The following is a 20,526-nucleotide window of genomic DNA, read 5'->3' as shown; positions in this document are numbered from 1 at the left end:
AAAAAACTTCCACGTGCAGCACTGGACCAGGCAGGTCTGTGACACTTTCCGGCACTGTAATGAGAGTCTGGTAGAGCACTCAATATTTTCTTTCCTTTCCTTTCTTTTCTCTTCCTTTCCTTTAAGCTAACATCCTTTTCCTGTGCCTGAGGGAGAAGGCAGTTGATAAAAGCCGAGTTCCTGTTCACAGATAAGTTTAGAAAGCAGGCAAGCTCAGAAGTTCCTTGAATAAGCTCTATTCCTACCACCTTTTTTTGCCCCCTGTCAGAGACGTCCGAGCCCCACACAGGAACCAGGCTCACATTGTTCAACAGCCACCGACGTTTCCACAGCAGCTGGGAGGGCCGAAAGCTCTTTCCGCTCTTTGTTACAATTTTTAAAAAATTTTTTCCTTCCTTCTTCCAACTTTCCAGTTAAAGAATATTGCTGGGGCGTTCCTGAGGTAATTCAGGCTGAGCTTCAGAGAAAAGAACAAGGGGCAGGTGTAACTGGGAGGGAAGAAGCCCAGGATGCTGGTGAAGCTTCTGCTGGTCTGCAGCACAGCAGGACTGGCGAGGCTGGCAGAACACGCAGCCCATCATGGATATCGTGATGGTTCCGGGCACAGCTTAAAGCCACGAGCTCATGAGACCTCTGCACACCCCCTGAGAACTCCTCTGCCACGCCAAGGAGGCTACTGGGAGGCAGAAGGGCTCAGGGAGGATACTCAAGATTACCCTTCAAGTGTGATCTCCTCACATCAGGAAGAGAAAGGGGATTTTGAAGCTGCGAGCCCACAGCCCCAAAATGGGTAAGTACCCCAACATGTCTGCCTTACACATAATGAGAATGCAACCTTCTCTGACACTTTTATATTCTGCTGATACAGGATGGATTTCATCAGAAGTTTCTCATTAAAATACATTAGATTTCAGGGGCCAATCTATACCCAAACAAGAATGGTTTAAATGCTTTAACTACACAAGCAGAAAGCTGAATTGCCTGTGGAGGATGAAACCACAGATGGGACCAGCTGTTTGCTGAGTCTGAGACAGCAGAATGAAGTTAGGAGTGTGCACACACCTGGCAGAGGTGAAACCTCCCAGTTGTGCCATAAACCAAAACACTACCTCTGGCAAAGCAGAACTAGAGGATGTTAATTCACCGACTGTTTCTTATATAAACCAATGCTGACTATTTCTGCTGAGCATGGCAAACTTTGTCCATTAGCAGAATGTGCCTGCCTGCAGACTTGGGCCTTGGAAATGGAGAGGGAAAGAGAATGGCAGGATGTTAGCAAAATAAAAATAGTGAGGAGCAAATATAACAAAGTAAGGAATAACGAATAAGCATGAAAATTACTACAAATTTCACACCCCCACCCCAAAGGTTTTCATGCCAGAAAAACGCTTTTCATGGTAACCTGTAGCAGAAGAGGAGCCATTCTGAGAACAAAAGGCATGCACTTCACTAGAAATATTCCCAAAACCTATGATTTGTGTAAGTTTTACAGGGCATGTAAGTAGGTCTCTAAATGTTTAAAACAGATGAAAACCAAGCAGGACAGTGAATTAATCTTTTATAACCTTGATGGATGGGTACAGCAGAGCCCTGTTCAGGAGAGCTGAAACAGCAGCACACTGAGTGCTGTTCACAGCTCAGTGCTTTAGGATGCCCTGGTATTTTTCCCTTTAAATGCTCTTGAGGAAAGGAAAAAAATGAGATGGAAAGAGACTATAAAACCTTGCTCATGTCATGCTTCCCTTTCCTGCAAACTGAAGTATGCAATCCTGTTTCTCATCTTATCTGCGTGCAAAATTAAGGCCTCCCTTCTGCATGTAACACGGAGAGCGTGTGAGAACCTCGCTGTCCTTCACAAATCTGTGCCTCCCCCCAAAGCCCCGAGGCTCTTCCTAAAGCCTGCAAGGCTTCCTGATGGGTAGTGCTCGATAATGATAATGACGTGCTCTGTTAATCAACCAACTCCAGGTTAATGCAGTTCAGACACTGCCAAAGGAAGGAAACAAGGCCCAAGGGGTACTCTGGGCTCCCAAGTTACACTGCAAGGTGCAAATCATTTTACTGCTGGTTGAAATGCTGAAAACATTCTGGAAAATCCCAGTACTGTGAAAATTCAATGCTGTAAAAAGGTCAGCATTACAGGTCAGCAAGAAGCTGTAATATCCTTTCCTAATCAGGATTTCTTCCTTGGGTCTGTAGCTCTGTTCAGCACCAGCTTGTCTAATTCAGCTCAATACCAGCTATGACTCATCCTAATTTCCTCCCAAGGAGAGAAATACTTCCTTCTTTTATGGAGATAGTTGCATAATGAGTCAAATCATAACATTCTTCCCAATTATAAAGCTATGTGGACGACTACAGACAATCCAAATCTAGCCTGACAGTAGCATTAAGGTATTTTTTGTTTTGTAGAGCTGTTGCACTTACAGCACACACAAGGCCAGGCAGCCTTTGGGAAAGAAATTCGAGACTTTGAGAGGAATTATATCTAAAAGTAAAGGGAGAGAGGGTGAATAAGAAGGGACGACACAATTCTTCTTGTAACCACACTCCAAATTCTAAAATGGTTGAAGCAACACACCTTCAGAGCATAAAATCCTCGTGTGCCTGTCAGCTGCTGAGGCTGCAGTACCCTGCTGTGCACAGACAAGATGTCATCATGAATCTGGTATTTCCTCCCTACAAGTGTGACACATTCCCTGGAAAAAAGAACATTGAGAAACAGGCTTCATATCTCTCAAGAGGAGAACAAGAAGAAAAGCATCAGGAGCTAAATAGGAATTGAGAGATTAGGGGAGAGAAAGACATGCCATAAAAGGGTGTGGCAGACATGCCAAAAAAAGCCCAGGATGGTAGAGAATAGTTTTCTACCAAAATGATATCTCACATTTAGTTTGCTTTTGAAATAAGCAAATACTTTCTTCGCAGAACTAGGAAACAAACAAAGTCTATTGGTCTTTGTGACAATGCTTAGACTCTCATTATTTAAAAAAAATAAAAGCAAGATGTGTTTTGTTCAACTGCTTCTTATTTTCCCTTTGTATTAGGAATGGTGGTAGTTACAAAATATTCTTATATTTTTAAAAAATGTAGAGTATAATTTTTCATATCACAGTTATTTGAATAATTGAGATCATCCTGATTAAGTAGTGCAAGGTATTAGTCAGAATCCTCTGGTTTCTGTTTCAACATGTGAGATCAAATGGCTCAATAGATCCCAGTCAAATGCTTGGATATGTTATTTTGCTAATTCCTCTAAGAATAACAAGATTTTTCATGTAAAGGTTTCAAAATATAAATCAGTAAGAAGTCACTGGCCTTTAGAGAAAGAAAACTAAACTAGGTAACAGTTTAGTGTCTCAGCTGTTGCCTGTATCTGAACAAACAGGAGAAGCTCTGCATGTTCAAGTGGACAAGTGTCCATATGTGTACAAAATCAAAACAATCAAAAGAAGCCAACTTCCCAAAGAAAATTAACTTGTATACTGCTTTTCTCTCCAGCAGTTGTGTCTCATATGAGCTGACTGGTTTGATTTCTGCTATCTTATTCTACTGATGTAAATGGATCCACATGTACCCAAAACTTCCAGCAGAATTAAAAAGGGAAATTAAGAGACCAGTACATCAGGAGCAGTCAGGCTCACAACTCAGATTTCATGCACTTAGTGCTGTATTTCATTAAAGAAACCAAGACAAATGAAGCATGTAAAAGGCACATGCAAAGCCCAGAGCTGCCTGTACCCTCAGTTAGCCCGACCTGTCTGTCAAGTAAACCAGATCACTTAAGCATTCCAGGCTAAAAATAACCTTAGGAAAAAGCAGAGGTTATTTTTAACCTTCCCCCTCGGTAACCACACTAACAGAGCCAGTCCCCAGGTGGATGGCTCACCCTGGAAGGGAGAAATGGACAGTGGTGCTGGAATGGGAAGGAGCACAGCAACTACAGCTGGCATCCCCATCTATCCAAAGTCTCACAAAACTTCTGTTCCCAGAAGTGTGATCATTGCCAAGTGGCCCCTGTTCTGGCTTTGCCTTGCAGCTGGGTAGGTGGTTCATTTTTCCTTCTTTCTTTTTAATCCACAGACAGTGTCATCTCCTGGGATTTTTTTTTTTTTACAACATACCTGTGAAAAATGGAAAAACAATATAAAAAAATTTCCCAAACTCTACCACCTGATCTATTAATTAGGAAAGGCAGAAATCTTCAGCTTAAGTAAATACTTAATTTCATTAATATATTTTGAGTTTTGGACACACAGTTCTGTGAAGCCACCCTTGATTAGAGGAAGGTTTCCTGATGTCAGCCAGGTGTGTTATCTCTGAAACACTCACCTCTTCCTCTCATTCCACATCAAGGAGCCACAAAGAATTAGGCCTGTTCTTGTGACTACCCAGTGTGTCAAAACATGTAACCATCCTCCCAAGTGTACACGGAGAAAACCCAAATCACTTATTCTAATGAAAGTCAACGTTCAATCTTAATGGCTTATTATTTTTTGTCTGCTTTTACAGGAAGAATCCGTTAATTTAATTAAGACCAGTTTCACAGTGACTCATCTATTTCTTCAAAACAAGGCAGGGGCTTTTGTAGGAAGCTTATGGGATACAGAAATTTCCCACCAAAGGGGCACAGAAAATAGGCTTAAAATAAAACAGTTTGGATGAAGTGCAGCTAAAAGTGATCTTCAGCCCCTGACATCCTGTAAAGCAGTGGAACAGCCATTGAGTGCTCAACAATAGATTTTGCAGTGCCAAGTGCATCAACAGAAGCAATGGTTTCCTACCAAAGTTAGGCACTTGGCTCCTTTCAGGACTTGAGGAAATTCTCCAATATTTGGCTGTCATTGAGCAGCTCAGCTGCAGGTGGAATAGCTCCCCATTAACCTGCTGATGCAAATGACATAGCTCCATTCCACACAGTGAAGGAGCTATTGAGCCCTCTGTGCCCGCGGGATTGATTTGTTTCGCAGCTCATTACTACAAGCTGCAGTAATTAATGTCCCCAGCAGATAGCAAGGGAGCTCCTGCTTCAGCATAGCCACAGAACCACTGTCAGCACTGTCCCCACCAGGACACAACACCTTCCTGCCTGGTGGGCCAGTGCCCCTTGACCAAGTGACCAGTGAGCAGCTCTGAATGAATCTCCCCTCGTGTCCCAAACACGGTCAGGGCAAACCTTGCTGCACATTGCCTGCACCCTGAGCCCGTGCCGGTGGGAAGCTTGGCTTCCCAAGCAGCTTTGACTCCCTGGCATCAGCCCAGATGTGCCAAAGGGTGGCCACTGGCTGCAATACTTCCACATGAGGTCTGACAAAAGAGTGATCAAGCTGTACTAGGGGTGAACTTAAGTCTGCAGGAATCAAAGGATAAAATCCAAGTGTAAGCTGCCCTCTCAATGGGCTGTAGAGCTTCCATTGCAGGGGGGATAACAGAAATGAGGTAATGGCTGTGGGTGCTCTTGAAGAGGAAAAGCCTCTTGCATTTACTTCTCTGAAATCGTTTGTACAACAGTTGGATTTGGCTCAAAACCAGCTCCCAGTCAAGCCTGCTGTTCCTTGAACTCTTGCTCCCAGTTCAGGACTGCATTTGCTCCAAAATCTTCCCAGCACTATGGTTTTAGGACATCCTGCAGGTCAGGACTATCCCAACTGATAACAGTCTAACTGTTGGAATACACATTGCATTGAGTAACCTGGGTTTCTCAGGGTTCTGGAACCCACGTGTTTGAAACTACCATTGCCATCCTTTTCAGTCCAGTTTGTTAAGGTGAAGTGCAAATCAATCTGTTCTTAACCCAGTGAAAACAAGGGTGTTTCACAGGATGAGACACAGGAAGATCCCAGGCCCTGCCTAGAGTTCTACTCCCTTTGGGAATTTTCCTGAGGGAAAGATGGAGAAATACGAGAGTTTCTGCTGTCTGCTTCTAATACAGGGCTGCTGGCTGCCTGGGAAGAGCTGGAGAATTCACTGACAGACCACCAGGCATCACTTGTCTGCTAATTAAATACCCAGTTGCACATCATGCTGCTTTGGAGAGCCAGTGCCTTCCCCAACAGCTGAACACTTCCGGTATTCCATAAAATATAAAAAGATACATCTGTCTCAATACTGACATGCACAGTCTTAGTTTCGATTAATTTAAATGTGGTACTTTATTTCTGCTTTATTGAGGCTGCTTTTTCTTGTCAGTGAGAAATCTGCACTGAGGGAAAAACCAACCACAGCTAAAGCCTCGTTCTTATATTCTTCTTCAACTGGTATAAATCAAAAGTAATTTTGTACAAGTCAGTGAAAAATCACTTGTTTAAACTGAAGTAACAGTCTTCTACTACCTTCCTATAGCACACTAAGCAGGAATTACTGCTTATCTGGTGCCTTTTGTGCTGCATAGGAAAATGTTACAGCCTTGAAAAGTTTTGCACATTGTGAGTAGTAGACACAGGCATGGCTAGGCAGGAATTTTCAAAGTAATTATAGACACTGGGTTCCTTGAGAATAGAAACCTGAGGAAACTGGTGAAGGACAACTCAGTCGGACCAGTACAGCCAAAGGAATAACAAAACTTATGAAAAACATCCCAACATCCTGAATTCCTGAAGCTTTTGCTCAAGCAAAAATTCCACTGACCTAGGAAACAGCTAAAATTTTGCACTGCAGTGCCAATCAAGAGAGCAAAGAGAACTAAAGTATGTCAGTCCCTCACTGAGCTGGGGAGCATTACTCACACTCACATGCTGCAATTATCTGTATGAAGGAATCACACTACCCCATATTCATCTGAGCAAAGTCAATTACTGCAGAGCAGCCATCTAACCTTTTCTCCTGGTTCTGTGGGTTTTATTTTATTTCCTGTGATATAAGGTGGCCCAGACAAATCCCAGAATCATAGAAAGAACTGTCTCCATTTTGCTATGTTTCAGTAAAAGCAGAACGACGTCCAATGCAAGAAAAAAATCATTTTAGTATCAGTTTCTAAACACCTGAAAGTTTCATATAAAAAGAGCTTGAGCTAACCTACATTTGCTGAATCTTATTTAAATACAGAATGCTTTGTCATCAGATATATTTAACCTCAGATAGAAGAATACAGTTGCTTCAAAAATAGGCAGAAGCAAATAGATGCGTGTGAAGATTCTATTTAATAAGATTAATTCATAATTAGAATGAAGTCTAGGGGAAAAAACCAACAAAACCACAGTCTAGCAAAGCAAATTACTAAAACACTTTTTCCTGGTTTAAAAAAAAAAGGGGGATTAATTTCCTTGATATGTGAACCAGGAAAAGCCACTGAACAAATGGAACATACGCAGCCCTGAATTTCTGAGGGTCCCCTCAAGTGTTGCTCCAACCTGCAGCACTGTGATAAATGTTCCTGGTCACCAGCTTACAGAGAAGGTTTTTCTGCTCTCCTCACACGAGCAGCTTCTCTGTCCCTTTCTCTCCCTGGCAGCAGAAGCTTGCACCAAAGGAAACTGTATTAAAGAGAATAAAAGCAGAGGGTGTTAAGTTGGTTACATATTCAGTGAATGAAGCGACATAGTTACAAAGTGGAGAAAAAACGCAGCAGCAGAACACAAAGCTTCTGTGTTCCAGAAACCAGCCCAAGAAAGAAAGTGCTATTTGTGAAGGAACAGCTCTTTGAAATTGCACAGCCTGATTCAGAGCCTTTGGTGCCAGAGAAGTCCTGCTTGCCTCACTGAACTTTAGATCAAGCCCTTCTCAGTCTTGTACATTGTTGCACTTAACATTAAAGAATGACATATTTTTCCCTCAAGGTTAATCCCGTTAAGGAGTATTTTTAGTTACAGATAGCAAAGTTGCCCTAAAGGAAGTATTTGACCAGTTGTAAAAAATACTGCAATAGAAGTATTTGGGCAAATGTATCTATTTGGCAGCTCATTACAGGCTTTATCTACTTATTTGAGGATAGAATAAACTTTGGTAAGTTTTATAGAACTCAAAACCTCTGAAAGTTTTTGTGATAAAACAGAAATGTGATATTACATGGCACTTCAGCTCCTCAAATAAACCTTTAAGATAAGTGAGAGAGAACCAGTGAATATATAGTAAAGAAAACTGCACATAAAGAACTGTGACCAGCATTAAAAGAAGCTCTGATTGAGAGTCCATCATATTCCCCCGTTCTTTTCCCCCTCATGCTGTTCATTCTGCAGAACACTAGTAACTGTCCAAAGCAGGCATCAAGTTGGGATCAACCACTGATTCAATTTCTGATACAACATAACCCCTTTCTACAGGTGGGAAGCCCACCAGGTACCTCCAACACATTAACATGTTTTGAAAAGGAATCCTTATGTTTCCTGTTCCATGTGTGTACACATCCACCTGTGCAAATACAGCAAAATCACTCACAGTCCCACAGTGCCTCATTCTTGCTCACACAGGTTGATGCATGAGCACATTTGGCTTTGCTCTATAAGGCTGACATGACTTCAAGGACTTGGATATGGTGGGAAAAAAGCCACAACAGCCTAGATGATGATTCACTGGGTGTGGATTGTTTTCATTAGGAAAGAACAAAGCCCTGAAGCTAAAGAATCCTGTTTAAAAAGGAGGTTTCCACACTGAATGCAGACTCCAGCCTGGATCTGGCAGGCATCCTGCTCCAGGGGCAGGGATCCTGCACTTAGCAACGACACCAGCGAGCTCCAGCAACAGTGCCTGGGCACTTCATTTCCCCAGGAAAAAGCAGGGAGGATTTGAGGGGGAAAGCCTCTCCCAGCTATGCTTTGCCAAGCACATGAGATAGGACAGCCCAAAACCAAGCACAAACCAGGCCCCTGTTTCAGAGTTATTGAACTGACACCAATCACCAGAAAAGTGCCACAGCCCTTAAAGCCTGGCAGACTAAGGCACACCTCAGAGCCAGATGTCACCAGAGCATGTGTGCTGGTCTGCTGGATTTTACTGAGTGGTTTCACACTCTGATACAAGCAGAGTGTTTGACTCTGGAAGAGAAACACTTCGATAAAAATTTGAGGATTTGCCTTCTAGTTTAATCCTGTAAGAACCACGACTCCCATTGATCACAGGCCCAGAATTTCCCCCAGTCACTTGCAAAGGCCTCAAAGCTACAACTCAAACAAGTTGTTTTGGCTGGAAATCACAACAAAGGCAGCAGCCTCCTTTCCCAGCACTGCAGGCTTTGCCAGATTCCTGCCCTTGCTTCTTACAGATGAAGAGTTTTGCTTGCATGAGTGCTTGCTGAAATCTCAATCACATTTTCTTTAAGAAATGAAAGGGGAGCAAAACAGGCTATGGCTCAAGCAAGCCTGGTGAACTGTTCCCAGCTAGCCCAGGCTGTTTGCCCTTCCATCCTGATCTTTCCAGCTTCCTCCTCTTCTCCTGGCTGCTGCAGTGCCAGCTTCTGCTTTTGTGCAGGACTCGGTTCCCCATTGTTTCACCAACTCCCTGAGAGGGGCAAACTTTTTCCATATATGCTGATAGTCAGAGATTTGGTTCCTGTATTCCCATTTAAAAATACCCCGCCTAAAGTTCAGCTGTTTCCATTAGAGTTATTCCTCATCACTTCCTGCCACTTCTGGTCTTGGATTTAACCATCAAACTTCAGCCAACACTCCACTGCCAAGTCTTGACTTTAAAGGAAGAGGCTCACCTGCACTCTGGGATTAATATGCAATTCTGACTTGGAAAATTAATCAGACTAGGAAAACTAACTTGTCCTTGCAGATTCTCTGCTGCTTAGTGTGTAATTCTGAAACTTCATATTAGGTGTTAGTAAGTTCCCTTCACAGGGTAGTTAGACAAAACAATCCCTTCCCAGATAGAGAATTGAGGACACCCATTACCCAAAATACAAACAACAGCAAGGGAAAGGGGCTCAGCCAGGGGGCTGAGACTCCATAGCCAGGGGATGTGGTTGGACAATTGACCCCAGTGTGTAGATGAACCAAAACTTATAAAAGTGTAAAAACTCGTGACCAGGACCCATCTTGGGATTGGACTTGGGTGTAGCCTTGGCTGGGCTCTTGCACTGCCCAAGGTGTATCCTTTCAATAAATACCTGTTTTATTCCTTTTGCTCTGTTTAGTCTTTGTTCAGCTTTTGGACCTCTGGAAAGGTCAGCCTTTCCAGGCATCAGAAGTGTAAACACTTTCTTCCCCAATATTATTTTCCTGCAGGTGATGGGAGAAATTATTTTGAAGCTAGTCTATTTAATAAAATCCAATAATTTACTATATTATTTTGAAGAAGTAATACTTAGGAAGATATTATTAATGGAGTTAATGTCAGATTAAGCTTTCAGAAGCAGTCTGCCTCAACCTGATGAGTCAGTCATTAAGCATCTGAAATGGCAATATGCCTAGAAAGACAATTTGACATTTAAAGTGATATTAACCCGCAGGTTATCATGGGTTGGAAATTTCTCCTGCAAAATGAAAGGACAGGAAATGGAACTAATGCATCAAAGTTCAGACAATCAGCCCTTTCGTAACAAACTCAGATAAACACCTCAAATGAAAACAAATGAATTGGGAGTGGAGGGAGAAGGTAGGAAGCATTTTCCACTTTCCTCATCATACAGCTGGGAAAAAATACAAAAGTAAAAATAAAGGCTCTCCTGCATTTCACTTTTTCTTGGCACTGTTACAGGCAGAGACTTAGAGACCTGCTTCAAGCTCTTTTCCCATGTTTTTCTTCCATTAGGAACTGGTGTTCCTACACGCAGTCCCGGCTGGTCACATACATAGAAGCCTGCATGAAGGAGAAGTACATTGTGAACTCCCAACAGCCCTGCCCAAATGGAACCCCAGACTGCCAAAAGATCATGTAAGTGTCCTAAATAAAACCAGTGAAGAATTTTCTCTGAAGTATCTAAAGGATGTTTTCAACAGTACTGAAGCCTTATCGCTATTTCTAGGGGAGTTTTAACCACATTTCTATCTTCCTCGGTATCCGTGACATGTTGGAATTATGTATTTAAAACAGAACGCTCTCTACACCTCATCAGAATACTACAGAAGTTCAGGATCAGTCCAAAACTGATTGCAAAGAACACTATTACAATAAATCTAATGCCCAGACCCTTCCTCCCCAGGTACAGGACAGCTCTGAAGCCAGTCTACCAAGTGAAACAGAAGGTTTTGAAATCTTTGCAGTGGAAATGCTGCCCTGGATTTATTGGCAAGGACTGTGAACAACGTGGTAAGCAAAGCTGGAGAACAAGTATAGGAATGAATGCCAGGCACAATGGCAAGAAATGAATTTGCTAATTTTTCTCCTTTTCTCAGAATTGATGCCTTGTTTTTTTCAGTCTGCTCTGTCCCAAATCACTGATACTTTGAGACAAGAGCAGTTGTAATTAGCTGCTGTTAATAGTTAAATAGAATTAGCTACTTATTCTTCTGTTAATACCACTTTTGTAATATTTACACACGGAGAAAGGTATTCATTTGCTGGAAACCCTGTCAGATGTCCATCTTAGACAAATCCATCTAGGAATGCTTAATTCCAGGTAGAAACTCACATCAGAAAGCAACACTAGTATGCCAAATGCCCCTATGGTTAGTTCAGAGGATGAAATCACCCAGCTTGGAAATCACAAGGTGTCCAATTCAGAGGAGAGGGCAACCTTCACTCTGCATTGCCTCCACTACTGTAATCCATGGCACTGTTGTATAAAGCAGTGGGGGCAGCAGGTTGAGGGAGGGGATTTTGCCCCTCTACTCTGTCCTCCTGAGACTCCACCTGGAGTCCTGCATCCAGCTCTGGGGTCCTCACCTTCAGGACATGGACCTGTTAGAGTGAGTCCAGGAGCACCTCTATGGAGGCAGGCTGAGAGCTGGGGCTGCTCAGCCTGGGGAAGAAAAGGCTCCAAGGAGACCCCAGAGCATCCTTCAGTACCTAATGGGGTTACAAGAGAGATGGAGAGGGACTTTTCACAAGGCGTGAAGTGGTAAGAGCAGGTAAACTGAAATAGGGCAGGTTTAGATTCAGTATTAGGAAGAAACCCTTCACTGTGAGGGGGTGAGGTGCTGGAACAGGTCTCCCAGAGATGCTGTGGGTGCCCCATCTTTGGAAGCGTTCAAGGCCAAGTTGGATGGGTCTCTGAGCAGCCTGGAATAGTGGGAGGTTCCCTACCATGGTGAGGGGGTAGCAACTAGATATTTTTTTAAGGCCCCTTCCAACCCAAACCATTCTATGACTCTACGATCTGTGCAGCTGCTAAGAAAGAGAGAGGGGAGACAGTGTGGTTTAAAAACTGAATAGGTTTAAAAATGGCACTGGCAGGATTGAGTAAATAATACTCAAAAAGCAGAATTTAAAGAGATTTAAGAATTTAAATGGAATTAAGGGAATTTAAATGGATAAAAGTAATTCCCTCTAGCAATTAAGGCAACCATAACAAAAAAGGCAAACGTGTCTGAAAATTTTTCCGCAATCTATATCTAACTCACCTACACACTCCACAGATAAAAATCCTGTAGGTTTAGCTTTTCTTCACATATAGCTTTCATTTGTGGGTTGATCTCTAGGTGGTGAACTGCACTCATAATGTTGGAAAGATATTACCAAAAGCAGTGCAACTATTTTAGTCTCTATTGTTACACTCATTGACCAAAACCAGTTCCTGTATCATTATTTCCGCATTTGTACTGTATCATTCACTGTTGCTGCCACCAGAACATTCAGGTAACTGTGGAATAAGGAAGAGTAATTTGCAGATCTGTAGATTGGACTCCCAGAAAAGAAAAAAGCCCTATTTACTTGCAACAGACTAATTTTTTATGAGCAATAACTTGGCATGAGTTAAAAATCCCCACGCTATACTGCACAGCACTGCCATGTATGCACTGTTGTTTGCCAGTGCAAGAAAAGTCAGTTCTCCAGAGGTGTTGTTTCCCCAGGAAGCCTGCCTCCACACCAGTTACACTACACGTGAAATTCCAGTGTGGCCTTGCTAAACTGTAGTAGTTTGTGCATCTAAAACATTTTCACAGCTGTATCATCATATCTCAATTGCAGATCCTAATTTTATTCTGGTGCCAGGAACTGAAACTGAAGGACAAGAAGAAGAGTTCTCAAACCGCAGTATGTGCTTGAAGTTATTTTGCCTGTCATCCTTTTACCTCTCAGTCACCGATCAGAGAACAAAAAACAAAAAAAACCCCCAAAACAACAACAACGAAACAACAACAACAAAAAAAGGAAGCTGTAATTTTAAAGTGATAAACTATAGACAATCTCTCTAGTGAAAGCATTCTCTGGGAAAGCTTTGAAACAATACATTCATTGACATAAATGCTGTAGCACTCTGCGAATGCTCGCCACAAAGCATCCCAAAGTTTCAAAGCTGTCTGGTCATCAGTGAATGCCAGCCGGTGCAGAGCCTTACCCCTTTCAGTGGCATGCACCCCTTGCTCTGCAAAACGGGTGCACAGGACAGCACACCATGCTCAGAAATCTACTAGAAAAACAATCCACTGAAAACGCTATTTAAGAACAGCTCCCCAGCAGCTCTGAGATTACAATTACAAGGTACCATAGATTTGTATCTCAGGCACTCCACCCTACCAGTGTAAATACGAAGTAGGACCTTCCCTTACCACCTGGGAAATGGTGGGGCTGGCATTGTTGTTAAGTGCCTTTCAGCAGTTAGCTTCAGGGAAGTATTGCACACTTTGAAATCTACCGCTCAAATTTGCAAGTATTTATTTAGAAAAACATCAGCTAAAGGGCCCCTCCGTGAGTCAGCTCTGACACACTCCTGATTCCTCAGTGGAATGTCTCAATTGCTCTTTCATCAGTAGGTTGTTAAACCTTGCCATCCTTCCACTCAATGGCTTGAAAGTATTCCAAAACTGGGGAGATTCCTAATTAAGAGCATTTTATTGCCTTTATGGCTTTTGTAGCTGAAGTTCTCTGCAAATATTTGAATATATGAAGTTTCCATCACTGTTGAAAAAATCCTTGCAGATAAACTGCAATTTAAGGTACCAGAAATGAACAGACTCCCTTAATGTCAGTGCAGAATTTTCAGAGTGAAAACCAGACAGGTGTTCTCAGAGGTCTTGCATGAATACCTGTCACCTGGTCGCTGCACTCCGTTGCATGACTTTGTTTTTCTAATCTTGTGACTAGTGTCAACATCAGTGGATTCAAGAGAAATGTTCGAAGTCATTCAAAATCATGAGGCTTTACTGGATGATCTTCAAAGTGATATTCATCAAGCAGCCAGCACCTTAGGTGACTTACAGAGACTAATTGAAAACAACGGTACAAGCATGGTGTTAGAAGTGAACCAGAGCAATTCAGGTGAGAGGTCTGATGCAGAATTATCAGCCCATGACAGGCCCTGTGAAACCACACAGATAAAGAAAAAGTAAAAGCAAATATACCCAGATATTTGGTCTGCTGGTTGCTTCTAAAGAGAGAAAAAATGGGTGCAATCCCAATGCAAATGAATGAACCAAAGAGTAACTAGAAATGGGAAATGAGAGGAAAGGCACTGTTCAAAATATGCCTTAATCACAGAATAAAGAGGTTGTTTATATTTAAAATTTGTTAACCTCAGTATTCTGCTTCTATGGCTTTCTTCTCTTCTGTGGGGATGCAGAGTTTAGATTTGTTCTTTTTCCATACTCATGCTGTATACTCTGACGTGTGGAATAGAACACCGGTGTTACATGAACAAATGAAACATGGGACCCATCTCTGGAACATTCTATCTGCCATATACAGGAGTGGGGAAAAAAGGGCTGCTGAATTTAACTTACCATAGTGAGCCACTGGCTTGCAGAAGCATTTTCTAAGGATACTTAGAACTTGAAGTTCAAGGCACTCGAGTCTTGAAAGTTAGAAACTGAGCCTTAGTATAATTCTCATATACTACTGCACAGATTTTTCAAATTATTTACTCCTGACCTGGAATATTCAGCTGTTAAGATGCTGTATAACCTTGTGAAGTTGAAAGCATGAGAAAAAGAACATTATGACACAGTCAAAAAAGGAAGAGCCCACCAACTAAGGACTGTTAAGCAAATGGACAGTTATAGCCACTGGAAAAACCACCTGTTCAGGGGTATCAAAAAGCATTGCTTTTAATACATAAACGGCAAAGGCAACACATATCCAAGTTATTTTCTGTGCACTCATAGACACCATGCTCTTTACAGTAACCTTGATTTAACACTAAGATATTTTGGCAATTGTTGAAATTTATCATGAGGTCAGATTCTGGGGAGCAAGATGGCAACTACTATAGAAAAATGAACTCTTGAGTTATCCTGCCTAGACTGTGTTCCAAAAGCAGAATTTAATTTTTTTTCCCCAACTATTTTAACAGATCATCAGGAAAGGCTTCTGCAGCAAGTTTTGTTTCCTCATGTGGAGAATTTTATAAGGAAACACTTTAACCCAGTGTGGACAAGCTTCAACAGAAGCTTACAGAACCTCTACAGCATAGTAAGAAACCTGTCCCATGATGTGGAAGCCAACAAGAAAAGCATAGAAAGATTCCAAGAGAGCACTGTGCCCAAGAAGGAATTCCAGGAGCTGGGAACTAAATTTGAATCAAAAGTCCAAGAAAACATAGTGAAAGTTGATCAGGCAAAAAGAGATATAGAGAACCAAGTGCAAATGCAGCATGCTAATATGCACTATAATCTCAGCATGATCAAGGCAGACACTGACACAAAACTCAAGAAGCTTCATAAGATACAGCAGTCCCACTTCTTAGCTTTGAACAACAGCATAGCAAACATGAAACAAGAGCAAAACCTTCTTGAAAATAAATTGGAGGCTTTGAAAAAAAATTTAACAGAACTCTCTTTACATCATGGTCCCAAAGATGAAAACAGCCAATTAACCATTAAACATATGAATGACATTCTGTCAGGGCATGCAAAGCAGCTTAAAGAACTTTACATGGAGTCAGATGTGGCCTTTCAGAATATTGCAGTTTTAGAGAGGTGGTTTAAGGAGTTAAAGAAAAACATGTCAAAGTATAGGCCAGAAGACCTTACAATAACTTTAGCTGAGAAATCAGTTATTATGGAAGAAAACAATGCAGCAATGGAAAAGCAGATATCAGAGCTCAACTATACCCTCTCAAACCTTCAGGAAAACTATTCTGATCTGCTGCGGTACATGGAGGAATGCAATTGCCAGAGAGTATCTACTGACACTGATGGGCTGGAGGAAGGCCCAAGGAATAGCACTTATTCCCTTGAAGATACCCAGTCAAAGGACATGAAGCACTTGGAGTCAGTTTTCAGAGATTTATTCAAGAGTGAAATTGAAGAGCTCTCCTCAGCTCTTCCATCCATCCATCTGTCTCTCAACCTTCGTCAGGAAGAGAACAGACAGCTCCAGTCACAGGTTATGGCTTTTTCAGAAGACATAGGCCAGCTGAAGAGCAAAGACGAAGAAATTCATCGACACATCAAGTATCTCAACAGCTCTTTTAGCTCTCTCTTGAAAGATGCAATGCGGCATGAAGAAGCACTGGAGGCTTTACTGAGACATGAATTTCTGGATGTCTTTTTTGAGGATGACTTTAGTAGCCTAATACCATCAGTATTTCAGCTGCAAGAATCTCTCAGATACTTCTCAGATAAACTGCAAGAACAAAACGTGACTTTAGAATCTCTTACAAGGAGATTGCGTCCCTTGGAGAGAGGTCGCCAGGGTAATCATGCTGCTCACATTCCTCCTAAGCACCCCAAGGAGGAAACACAAACCTCCCCTACTCTACATGAAGTCAGCAGCGAACGCAGCATCAGAGAACACATGGAACCTAACTACGAGGCTGCCAAAGATGACTCCTTGGATAGCTCAGCTTATAATGATATCATGACTCTGAAGAATGATATCAAACACCTGAGCCTGGCAATCAAGAGGCATGAATCCAGAAGTGATGTGATTCTCTGCTGCAATCATACAATAGCAAATGCAATTGAGCCACTCAACGTTTCTGTAGAAACTCTCTCTGCAGACTTAGCAACCATCAAGCGGAATCTGGAGGAACATCTGGTGACTTTTAAAAAGCTATTTGGAAGTAACGAAGAATTAAGTGCCTCAAATATAAGTGTGGATGTTAGAAAGATTCAGTCAATGCTGAACAAAAAAGGGAGAAGGCAACAGAAAGGTCAAGACAAGCAAAGAGACAAGAAAAGGCCTGAGAAGCACAGAGAAAATACACCAACGATAAGTGGAAGACACACACTGCAGACAGAACTTGTGGAAAAAGGTGTGTTCTTCTCTTTAGTTGCTCATGGGCAGGTCTAGCTTCTTTCTGGGCCCTGCTGCAAGTTCCACTCACAGGGCAGATTAGTATTAGTTATGAGAACTATCAGGTATCTTGTGGGATGCTGGAGGGAGAAATTCTGACATTACTTACATTCTCCCCCTCTACCAAAAAAAAGCAGTTTGAGTAAGAACCAAGTTAATATTCTGCTGTATTTTGCTTAAGGCCAATAAAATTACACCCCTTATAGCTGCAAGGAAATTTGCCTTAAAATAATTCAACTTCAGGTATTTAGAAACAAACAGAATTTGTTTGTAGATGCTCATGCTAATGCAGTAGCAGTCTTCTCATTGGAAGCTGATGTGGAATGCTTCTTTTTCCCCTGTTACTTTGTTACTCAGCTCTGGAAGGAGAGTACTCAAAGCACCAAATCCTTCTCAAGGCAGACAGATGCATTAAATGAGCTGCTATAATTTGCACAAGTGGAACAGGCAGGACTGACCAGAAAACACATACTCCCTCTCTTGCAACTAAGCTTCAGAGACAAATTTTCAGCTTATACTTCACTGGTCAGTTCCCTTTCCCTATAAACATGTGACCATAAGCACCTGGCAATTACAACTACCACAGTTTAACACTGGCTTTTATGATTACAGTCCTTGGTATGGAAAAATAACATAGAGCAAATCCCAACCCCTTCAGGCATCTGTGCTGCAAAACTGTAGTTAAGACTGAATAAGCAGAGAACATATTCTTAAGTAATTTATTTTTAGGACAGCAAAAGAGTGCTATTTTTTTCCCCCTGGGTGGTCCCAGCATTACTCTTTTCCAAGAGTTCCAGATCATTTGATCTACTGCAGTGCACATAACCATTTCCAGTGTCTAGCTTTGCAAAGCAGCATACAAAAATCAGGCCTGACAGGGATTCACATTATGTCCCATCCTGATGATCCTGGGGAGAGAAGAGCACGCACTCACTGCTAAAATCCTGTTCCTTTTTCTTTTTCAGACTCATTGGTGGCATTCCATGTGGGATTCTCAGAAAGAAAGGATAAAGAAAAAACTGTGAGGTTTAATGAAACGTACCTCAATTATGGAAACAGCTATTTCTCTGAACATGGCCACTTTAAAGCACCACACAAAGGTGTCTACCTGTTTGTCATCTCTGTGGAATTCAGCTCAGGACCAGCACTGGGACAACTCTCCTTCAGCCGTGGGTACAAAAGAACTCTCTCAAGCAGCCAGAGGAAAACCCCACACGGGAACACTGTGACTTCTTTTGCATTGGCAGAAATGGAGAAGGGGGAGACAGTGTGCTTTGAATTGCTGCATGGCTCTGTAGTGAAACGAAGCCCACCGGGGACAACTATGGGTGGATTCCTAATATTTAAAACTTGAGTAGTGACATTTATGTTTTATTAATCTCTTTCTATAGATGCAATGGATGCATTCACTATTGCTTCATCTGTGATGTATTCAATGCTACTGCATGTGTTTAAACATAGCACTACCCTAGGTTTGTCTTCATGCTTCTTTTCTGGAAGTGTTTGGCTTTTGATTAGTTGCTTATGAGCAGCAATGGGATTTTCTTTCAAGCGACAAGCTAATGGTTTGGACTCCAGATGTATCAGCACACACATTCCTAAATCCATCCAATGTGACAACTACACATACATGTTTTGTGGGATTTTCTTTGCTTTTAACACAAATTTCTCCTTTCCCTTGGCAAAAGAATATCCTCCCATGGCAAATACTCCCATCAATGGCAAGGAAAAGATTTTAGCTAGGACTGCCCACTCTCATGTTATGTGGATGGTACCATAAAACCCAGAAGCCAGGGAAATTTTACATCCTAGCTCTCTGTGCACCACAGACTATCTTGGAAACTTCTGCAACTCACTCCAATGTTTCAGTCTGTGCACAACAGGAACACTAGAAGAGATCCATCAAACCCAGTAAAATTCACTCTACTGCCAGTATTTGCAAACAAGGATCTCGTAAATGGCCTAGGTCTTTGTTTCTGGGCCTGTGATGTATTTCAGCTACACTGCAAAAATTTAAAGCATCGTTAAGATGAATTACATTTACATTTAGACACTAGGAAAATCACAATATTTTAAAAGTATTGGTGAAAATGCAGTTTACTTCTAAAGTCAATCTTCAAGAATATGATGAATTCAGCCCAGAGTTCAGCATTTAGTAAATACTTTAATACCAAGCATGCAAAACTAAAACCAAAAGGGAAGCTCATTGGTCTGCTGTCACTGGTAAATTTAAATTTGTAATTAGAGTAAACCAAAGAGTAAAATTTTTGAAATATGGAGGGTTTTTTTTAATTTCCAAAACTTCAATTGACCACGCCTGGTCATGTCAAACTTTCTTCTACCAAATAAAACTTCCCAAAGACTTTCACTTTAAAGAAGTTCAGGTATTGTGGTATTTTTGTCTATCCTACTACCTTACAAAGCAATATTAAAACAAGTTTGCCAAAATGAAATGCACTTTGAAATTTCCAGTATTTTTGGTGAAGATATAAATTCTTTTTATGCAAATTGCACCCTTTTAAGGTGGCATTTTTTAACAAACCTATTCTGCTGTTAAGAATTTTCTCCCTACCTACCTGTATTCTAAGCAATTCTACACTATCATTAATTGTTAAAAACCCCCGACACATCGGTACCAACACACAATGCACTTAAAGCAACAGTTTGACAAGTACACAATATGTATCTTTTGAAATAAAGCAACAAGCAATTTCAGCTACTTGCTGAAAAGATTGCTCAGACTTGCTGAGATGTTTTCTCTCCTGAAAAAGCCAAGAAAACGAACAATAAAAAATGCTCCTTATCTCCTCCTGGCCAATGCTGATTTCCATAGGATATGCCCAGGCCAGGTGTCCCTGGATTTTCTAGCATGAAGCCATGGCTCACACTGCTCTGCTGCTGGCAGCACAAAATGCCTGCAAACTCAGTGTCATTTTCTGTCCCACTTTTGCTCAAAGTATCTGAGGAAAGAAAGAGAAGAATAAAATTGAAGAGGTGAAAGGAAGAAAACCATCAAATTGTAAGATTAGGTTCTTTCAGTACAAAGCTACCATGCTGGGGTGACTTGGATGGGTTTTTACCAGTGTTCCTCCAATTCCTGACTTTTGTGGTGGCAGCATTCTGCAGAGCCAGACCAAGTGTGCTGCCCAGGTCAGGGTGGTTCAAAGAACACCTCATCTTCAGTGCACACCAATTCTGCACCTGCCAGCCAAGTCCCACAAAGAAGTACTTCTGGGGAATATGTGCATGTTA

The 20,526-nt window shown here is 41.7% G+C and overlaps 1 protein-coding gene across 3 annotated transcripts; it reads left to right on the top strand.

The window, feature by feature from the left end:
* Positions 1-188: 188 nt before the first annotated feature.
* On the top strand, positions 189-18,899 carry MMRN2 (multimerin 2). 3 transcript variants are annotated; one of them, XM_014878005.2, is made up of 7 exons: positions 189-790; positions 10,690-10,812; positions 11,081-11,187; positions 13,009-13,074; positions 14,125-14,298; positions 15,329-17,233; positions 18,240-18,899. In XM_014878005.2, the coding sequence occupies exons 1-7, from the start codon at positions 510-512 to the stop codon at positions 18,626-18,628; spliced, it is 3,045 nt and encodes a 1,014-aa protein (XP_014733491.2). In that variant the 5' UTR covers positions 189-509; the 3' UTR covers positions 18,629-18,899. The 3 variants fall into 3 exon arrangements, with proteins under 3 accessions (XP_014733491.2, XP_088024958.1, XP_088024959.1); XM_088168832.1 differs by lacking the exon at positions 14,125-14,298 and having other exon boundaries at positions 391-790; XM_088168833.1 differs by lacking the exons at positions 13,009-13,074; positions 14,125-14,298 and having other exon boundaries at positions 392-790.
* The last annotated feature ends 1,627 nt before the right edge of the window (positions 18,900-20,526 follow it).

Source organism: Sturnus vulgaris, chromosome 8 (assembly GCF_052056855.1).
Source record: "Sturnus vulgaris isolate bStuVul1 chromosome 8, bStuVul1.hap1, whole genome shotgun sequence".
Classification (NCBI taxonomy): domain Eukaryota; kingdom Metazoa; phylum Chordata; class Aves; order Passeriformes; family Sturnidae; genus Sturnus; species Sturnus vulgaris.
Note: the sequence above shows the minus strand (reverse complement) of the source record. Positions and strands in the feature narration are given on the sequence as shown.